This window comes from Cottoperca gobio, unplaced genomic scaffold, assembly GCF_900634415.1.
Source record: "Cottoperca gobio unplaced genomic scaffold, fCotGob3.1 fCotGob3_399arrow_ctg1, whole genome shotgun sequence".
Classification (NCBI taxonomy): Eukaryota; Metazoa; Chordata; class Actinopteri; order Perciformes; family Bovichtidae; genus Cottoperca; species Cottoperca gobio.
In genome coordinates, this window is record NW_021166987.1 from 48,088 (window position 1) to 56,736 (window position 8,649).

The following is an 8,649-nucleotide window of genomic DNA, read 5'->3' on the forward strand; positions in this document are numbered from 1 at the left end:
AGCTCCATAGTGAGTGACCACACTGTTGCAGTGGGTGACAGCTGTTTTAGGAAATTACTGAGCCTTTGAAAAAACATTTGTGACATTTAACATCTTCAAAAAGGAATGAATAATCTCAGGGGTGAGAAAAGGTGGAAAGTATTAAGAAACACATTGTTTGTTTTGCTCTTTTCATGAGATTTAGTGACAAAGAGGTAATTATATCATCTATGAGTCATTCAAAGGGCAACACTGGAAACTGACAAACACACAAATGATTGTGACTTTGAGAAACGTTTAGTATTACAACTTGCTGAGCACTTTATTCGGCAGTACAAAACTATATCGCAACAACATGGATACAATGGGACATTTTACTCCTCGAATGTGAGTCCTTGCACACACACAAAAAAATACAAAAGACACACACAGTCTAGAGATTATCTCCTGCGTGGGTCTTCATATGAATAATTAAATGAGAGCGCCGAATGAATCTTTTCCCACAATCGGTGCAACTATACGGCCTCTCCCCCGAATGAGTCTTCATGTGGCGCGTTAAATTAGACTGAGCGCTGAATTTCATATGACACACAGTGCAAATGTAAGGTTTCTCGCCAGTGTGAATTATCGTGTGCTTGATGAGATCCGCTTTCTCTCTAAAACTTTTACCACAGTCAGTACAGCTGTGAGGTTTCTCTCCCGTGTGGATCCGTATGTGAGCGTTCATGTTTCCAACTTGTGTGAACCCTCTGCCACAAAAACTGCACGTGTGCGGCTTCTGTCCGGAGTGAGAGTTCATGTGAGTCTGCAGGTAGGAGCGCTGGATGAAGCTTTTACCACAAACACCGCAGCGGTAAGGTTTCTCTCCCGTGTGCGTCTTCATGTGGCGAGTCAGAATCGATTTAATCCTGAAATTCTTGTTGCAAATGCTGCAGGTGTACGGCCTCTCTGCTGTCTCATGCTGTGGTTGCTTCCTGTTTACACCCGAGTAAACCCCTCCAGCGTCTCTCCATTCATCGTCACTAACTTCACTCATGTCAGCGTCACTGCTCGAAGCATCGCCGTCTTCTTTATCAGGTTCTGATTGAAACTGTCCACATGAGCTGCCGCTGGGCAAACAGTCTCCTTTGTTTTCCACTTCTTGGTCGTGATGTGGATCCTGTCTTCCATCTTCATCATTCCTTTGCACATAAACTATATTGAACATTGAGTCTTTGGTGTCAGCTTCCTTCTGCTGCTTTTCACCTGCCTGAGCGGTCCACACTTCGTCCTCCAGCTCTTCTTTAATCTGCGGGGGCTCCTGGTCATCCTCACTCGGGTCTGTCTTCCTCTCACAGTGATCCTGCTCAGAGGGAGCGTCCTCTTCCTGGACAGAGGGCTGCAGGGGGGCTGGACAGGATCACACAGGAGAAAACAATTCATTTAAGCTTTAGTTTGATCAAATATTTTCATTTGGGAATATTTAGCAGGAAGAAAATTAAAATGCAATCAAGCACATAAAAATATCAGAATTTTCTTTCTACCAAACAACAACGGGTGCACTGACGCTTGTCTTTTAATTAACGCTGCTGATTAGTTAAATCAACAGAAACATAACCACCAATCTTTTTGGATAATCGGTTAGTTTAAGTAATTTTTCATGCAAAAATGGCAGAAAATGTTGTTTTCAACCTTTTTTTGCAGCTTTTTAATGGCTGCCTGTTTGTGAAAGGGTCTGCTTGTGATGATGTCCTTCCAAACAAAAGTGGATAAAAGCAAATATATAAAATGTATATCGGCTTGCAAACGCTATGAAATAAAAAATCAGTTTAGAGCCAATATGTCCTTTAAGCTTAATTTCAGCACACATTTAGTTACAACCTTTTGTATTATGACATCATGTACATTTCATGGTTTAATATGTACAACGGTCCATCATGTCTTTAATGGCGTGATAGATAAAGCTGGTTAAAGGTCATCGCAGGCCACCATTTATCCTAAATGAACAGGATAGCACCTCAGGCACAGTATTGCGTACTACAAATCATATTTAGGCCTATCTTTGCCAGCTGCAACATTATTACATTATTATTAATAATAATAATAATAATAATAATAATAATAATACATTAGACTTGTAGAGCGCTTTTCTTGTAACTCAAAGACGCTTTTATTGATATGCATTGATATTCAAATATAATTTACTCTGGGCCATTCTGCACAATGACTACTTTTGGTACTTTAAGAATACTTCAATGGTAATACTTTTAGTTAAGTAAGATTTGATTGCAGGTTACTTGATTACCTGTAGAGTAACACACTTCTAGAGTATTTTCTACACCGTGGTATTGATACTTTAAAAAGATTGAAGTACTTCTTCCATCACTCCATAGTAAAATATGTCTCTTTTTGATAATAAAGTATCAAATAAACTGTCCCCAAACGCTTTTGCGTGCCCTTTTTACTCCATCCATCCCTTTTTCTTCTCCAACCTGACGTGCCTGAGAGGAGGGAAGGCTTTAGCATCCACGTTGTGTTGCCTATAGATCATACCAAGGTAACAACAACACACACACTGGCACATTTAGCCAGTGACAGCCATTTTGCATCCCCTCCCCCTATAGGGATGCAAAATGGCGCTACTTGCTGTCTCCTGTGTAACCAGTGTTTAGGGAGTGGCAGAGAAGACAAAAGGCTTTTTAACAAACATAATTGTGATTAAATCAGCAGTTTCGGCGCTGCCTGGAGGGTAAAGTTCACCTGAGCACTTACCTTTCCGTGCAGCCAGCCTTCTTCGGTGTTGGTCGATCTCCTGCTTTGATCGGAAAACGATCTCCTCGTAGTCTTTAAGAGTTGTTTCAAACATGCTGAATATTTCCTCAGCGGCGGCTTTCAGTCTCTCATTGACCAAAGCTTTTAGTTTCTCTTTCTTGAACATTTCTGCGGGTGACAGAAGACCTCCAGTCTGTTTACTGAGGGACACGAGACGGGCTGCTCACTGGGTTGCCAGATATGACGAGAGAAACAAGCAATCTCATTCCTTTAAACATATTTATTCAAATTAAAATTATATTTAAAAAGTTGTGCCAACGAGAACACTAACTCGCCTTGTTTGGAATAATACGGGGTTAAAGCCCTAAAAAAAGGATTAATAATATTTATATATTAAAATAAATCATTAAGCTATCAGGTCTGTGCTCCACTGCCCCAAACATAATTATCTATTTATTTATTTAAGTACCTTGGACAAAATGTTTTTATTTTATGTTATAGATTCTACATTAATAAAGTGTAGGTTATATGTGCAAGTCAAGGGAATACATGTGATTTTAAAGTGCCAGAAAATCCACTAGAAATTGGACTTTAATGTGTATTTTGGTACATAGGCTGACAATTATTCAAACACCTTCATATAATTGATTGAATTGGTGAATGTATGAACTTAACACACTAGGAAAGGAGCAGACAGTGAAGTGGACATTGTTTTTTTAATTTAAAAAAATGTGCTAAACATGCTTAAAAAAACAATTTGCCTGTAAGGATAATAAGCAGCTCTATGGAAAAGCATAATAAAGGGACATGGCAACACAAGCTGCTGACTGAAACTGAGGCACACAATGGACCCGGACTCTCTGCACGAGCTTTGCTGCCACCCACCGGCCATGAAACAAAACACTGACAAATGATCTGATCAGTGGTTTTAGCCAGTTTATATAATTATGTGGATATTCACTTTGCAAGTTTTAGTGTGAAAGACTTTAACTGGAACAAGCTCACAACTGTTTCATTTAGTAAAACTACGTATACCTAAATGCCCACCTGTCTGCCTTGGCTACAATAAACCAGATTTATATTTGTTTGACCAGGAGGTGGGAGCAGATATCCAAGTTAAACCTACAGTCTATGATTGAAACACAAAAACACAAGAGAGAAGTTTTTAATCAACGTTTGAGACACTTGACTGGCTGTATGATATTAATGATTACTGCATTTTTATTTGACACTTAAAAAATATATTTTGAGTAATTATACAAATTATGCAGTTTTGATGATTATTTGTTGACCTAAAATATGTAACGAGATATACTGATTTATTTTTGAAAATGTTTTCTTCTATAAATCCACAAAAATATATAATATATTTAACTTGCACATTATTGTTAATTGTTACGGGCTGCTCACTGGGTTGCCAGATATGACGAGAGAAACAAGCAATCTCATTCCTTTAAACATATTTATTAAAATGAAAATTATATTTAAAAAGTTGTGCCAGCGAGAACACTAACTCGCCCTGTTTGGAATAATACGGTGTTAAAGCCCTAAAAAAAGGATTAATCAAGCTTTTATTTATATATTAAACTAAATCATTAAGCTATCAGGTTTCAGTAAAAAGTAATCCACAAAAATATATAATATATTTAACTTGCACATTATTGTTAATGAGGAATTATATTTATTTTTTGAACTTATTTTATTTCTATTAGCTTGTTCCTCTGTGTCCCAGCCAGGCTTTTGAAACATACCAGAGATACCATTCATGGTATTGTTAGTTTAGACGTGAGGATTAAAGTCCTCAATCTCAGTGGTCAGACAATAACATACCAGTTGGGGGCCCACACACACACACACACACACACACACACACACACACACACACACACACACACACACACACACACACACACACACACACACACACACACACACACACACACACAACTCAGCCATAATGTAAACTTTACATGCCAATGTGACGGATGTTTCCAGACCCCACACCTATCTCCTCTTAAAGTCCAGATGAAATTTACATGTTTTGTTCCCCACAGTCACAGAGTTTTGGCATCTGGTCTGTGTCCTCAGCTGTTAGTCAAATGGAAAAAAACCTAGTAAAAGTAAGCTTTTACTGTAAAGTGGATATGCTCACAGGTGGCACTGAATATTTCTGGTGCTCATCCTGACACTGTGTCCTGCGTGTTTACTGTGAACGGGTATAGTATAAACACATGCAAAAGAGTTCTCAGAAATGAAGTTTGGGAAATAGATATTAATCATATTAAGTTACGTAATAGTCTGTATGGTACAGAGATCCTGTTTCCAACTGAATTAAGTACAGAAGGTCTACTGGAACAACTACTCATAATAACATAATATATACCAGATTGCTCTGCCTCTGTAGCACCACTATCAAAACACTGTTACATAACTACAGTTACCAGAGACATGTTTACGTTGCCTCTCTTCCTGCAGGTTCAGCTGTCAGTCAAACATCATTCTAGTGTCATTTATAACATTTATATATAAAGAGTAGTGTTACTCTAAATAAAAGACACAGGTCTAGTCAATTTACTAACAATTAAGGCTCTAAAGTAACAGCAAATATGCTGCAGTCCTTTTTTGGAGTAATGTTCAAGTTGTAAATATCAGCAGATCTCCTTATTTCCACAGTTTCATTATTCATTTCTTGGACATTAACTGCTATACAAAAGAGATTAGTATAATATACATACTGTATAATATAATACTCGACTACATGAGTAACTGCGCTCTAATGAGTTGACTCAGCTGGCAACATTGAGAGTGACTTCACTCTAATGGGACAAGATAATGGCGTCATAATCACGAATAGTCACATTGGAGTCTGTCTTTGTCTCAGATGATCAAAATTAGCGAAGTTATTTATTGTAGATTTAGAAAAAGACTTGCACTATTCATATCTATTTGCTTTTTTTGGAAGATAAAAAACAAGATCATGGTTTGACTCAATCAAAATACACTTTGATTCTAATTGGTTTGATTGCAGTTTGCAGAATTCACAGTGCTAATGTAGAATTTGACTTTTAGGTGGCGCCTGTTATGCCTTTGAAATCTATTCATATGAATTTGATACAGAGCTGTCATTTATACACTGCCGCTGAAATTATATTGTGAAATAGTGGAAGCAGCCGGATGAGTGTCGTCCACTGAGGATGACAGGCAGTAAACTCTGGTGTTGACTGCATATTTAGTGCACTGACTCATCCATTCATTCATGTCCCTGCCTCACCACCACATTTACAAAGGTCAAAGCCAAAGTGAAAGAAAGAAAAGAGAGAAAAGGACAGAGAGAGATGCTTTGTCTTTTGTAGACTCATTAGCATCCTTAATTTAACAAAGCACCAGCATGCCTAGTGACTAGTTTGACCTTTAAATCTTTATGTGATCAAACTATTTAATACGCACGTCTTGTGTAGCTCATTAAACACTCGATGAAGATTGTCAAACACTGGATTTTCACAGGCACATCCTAACTCCACGGGGCAAAACATTCATCTTTACATATTCAGCTTACAGCATCTGAACTTTTAATTAACTCCAAATCCAAAAAAAGTATAGATTATATAAATCAAGTTCTATTTCTTGATTTGAGCCTGAAACCATCACAATTATAAATCCAAGTCACAACTTAAATCCAAACTGACTGTGACCATTCGTGACCATGGAAATATACAGTCTTGGCTATTGATGAACTAAAATCACATTGCAGAAATAATTTCCTGAACAACAGGTTGGAGGTTTATCAAATATTAAGTGAGACAGATCGGGAGCACCCCCTCGTATACGGGCCATCACAATAATGGAGCAGAAGTTCTTGTTGCCCGTCACAGCTTTGTTTTCCTGACCGACTCTGATTCAGTTTTTCTGTATGTTTAGTTATGAAAATGCAATATAAACTTCTTACAGCTAATTACATCATTTTTATTTTCTCACCTCTGAAATATCCTCTTTCTTTTTAGGATTATTCCTGTTTGCTTTGGGCTGTCCTCCACAAAATCCACAAAAAAATCAAACCAAAAGGATGACCTCAAAGGCATCTAATGTGTGTGCACATGCATGCAAAAGCAGATATGTCTGTATATGTGTGTCTGTATATGTGTGTGAAAGCATTGCTGTTCCTGAGGGAACCTGAACATCACAACTCTGCTCTGTGGATAGAGTCAAAGGATCAAAAACACATTACATAAATATCCTCCTGGAAGCTGTACTGAGAAAGACTGAAAATGTCAGAACACTTTCCTCAATTATTCGCCCTTTTATGTTTCCTCCTCTAATTTCCCTTTTCTAAAGTCTCATTGTTCTTCTTCCAATGAATATCTTTTCAATGATTCCTTAAAGATCACCATATAGATTTTTACAGTGGTCAGCATGATAATAATAATAATAATAATAATAAACTTTATTTGTATAGCCCCTTTCATACAAGAATTGCAGCCCAAAGTGCTTCACAGCAAACACATAAAAATGAGTACAAAGTTAGACAGAATAAGAGCATCTAAAGCCAATTTCAGTTTTATTCATTGTTTAAAAGCAGACAATGTCAGTGAATGAATCAGATAATGTGACTCCCTAAAAGGCAAAACTCAAATAATCCTAATTTAGGCTCCTTATTTCTGAATGAATCAAAAACAAATAGTACACTACAACACTCAGGAGATGATGTCTGTGAGCCTACTGGAGGAGCACTAATCAAACCACAGATATAATATGTTTGTCAAATCAAATCTTATGAAAGTCAAGAGTCTATTTATAATCCACTGTCACCTTTGAGGCCTCTTAATACCTGCTTGTACGTTTTGTTGATTTGTAAAATGCTTGTTCACATATTTAATTAAAAGTGATATTTAAAATGATTACTGCATGGAGTCGTGCCCCCTTATGACACAGACAATCATCTACAACGATGTACGTGTAGCAGAATGTAGAAAATCACCGTGTCATTTACAGTAAATTTGTGTTATCCTGTGTTTTTAACATAAATGTAACAGTTTTGAAAATAGTATGTAAACATGTGGACAATAAGGTTTTGGTGGCGGTTGAGTTTCAGTAAGAAAACTTTGTGGATTTTGAAAGATGATGAATTTAGTGTCAAAGCAATGAAAGTGATCCACAGTTCAGTCCACTTCTCAATGTTGAGAAATGTGTGACCAATTGTCATTTGTTTTTTAATAAAGCGGGCCTATTTCACAGCAGACTTTTTGATTTGCTACGAAAGCGTCCCAGTGAGTCACGGCAGGGTGACAGTGAGCTAGCATGCACACGACCAGGACCTGAAACTGAAACTGCCACATAGAATTAAACCATCATTAGTTTAATTAATTACATTTGTGCTTTTTCTACTGTTACATTTCAAATGTGGTATGTGAAAGGGGTCTATGGTGTTCTACAAGGTGTATGTAAAATAAAGAAAAGGCACATTTAATTAACCTTACATTTAAATACAGGTGAAAGCACTTCATATATGCAGATTAAAGTGTAATCACCAAACGATGGAAGGAAAACAGGCTCAGCACAGAGCAGCGCCAGGGGGCCTTCCTGCGCAGTGTGTGTGCATGTGTGTGTGTGTGTGTGTGTGTCGGCACATGGGGATGTGGTGCAGGAGGTAGAATTAATTCTAACTAATGAGTTAATTATAATATCATCACATAGACTAGAAAAAGGGTCACACACACACACATATGAAACACACAATGGGTACAAACAATGCACACACAAGGCACCAACAGGGAATATTCACACACCCCAGCACACACCTCCGTCCTACAGGCAGATATCGTGTTCAGACTGGACTCTGCTTGTTAGATTCTCAGTTCCACTTTTACGCAAAATCAAGTTTCTTCTCCATTATGGAATTATTGCCACTTTAGTGCACATGTT

At 37.6% G+C, this 8,649-nt stretch overlaps 1 protein-coding gene across 1 annotated transcript; it reads right to left on the bottom strand.

Moving 5' to 3' along the window:
* Positions 1–275: 275 nt before the first annotated feature.
* On the bottom strand, positions 276–2,962 carry LOC115005923 (zinc finger protein 771-like). The gene is made up of 2 exons (XM_029427895.1): positions 2,731–2,962; positions 276–1,368 (listed from the first exon to the last, which is right to left on the bottom strand). The coding sequence occupies exons 1-2, from the start codon at positions 2,894–2,896 to the stop codon at positions 413–415; spliced, it is 1,122 nt and encodes a 373-aa protein (XP_029283755.1). The 5' UTR covers positions 2,897–2,962; the 3' UTR covers positions 276–412.
* Positions 2,963–8,649: the final 5,687 nt, after the last annotated feature.

Excerpts from the sequence above, each read along its gene's own strand:
- LOC115005923 (XM_029427895.1), bottom strand. The coding sequence starts at position 2,896 with ATGTTCAAGAAAGAGAAACTAAAAGCTTTGGTCAATGAGAGACTGAAA. Across the intron at positions 1,369-2,730 it reads AAGGCTGGCTGCACGGAAAG|CCCCCCTGCAGCCCTCTGTC; the intron begins GTAAGTGCTCAG and ends GATCCTGTCCAG.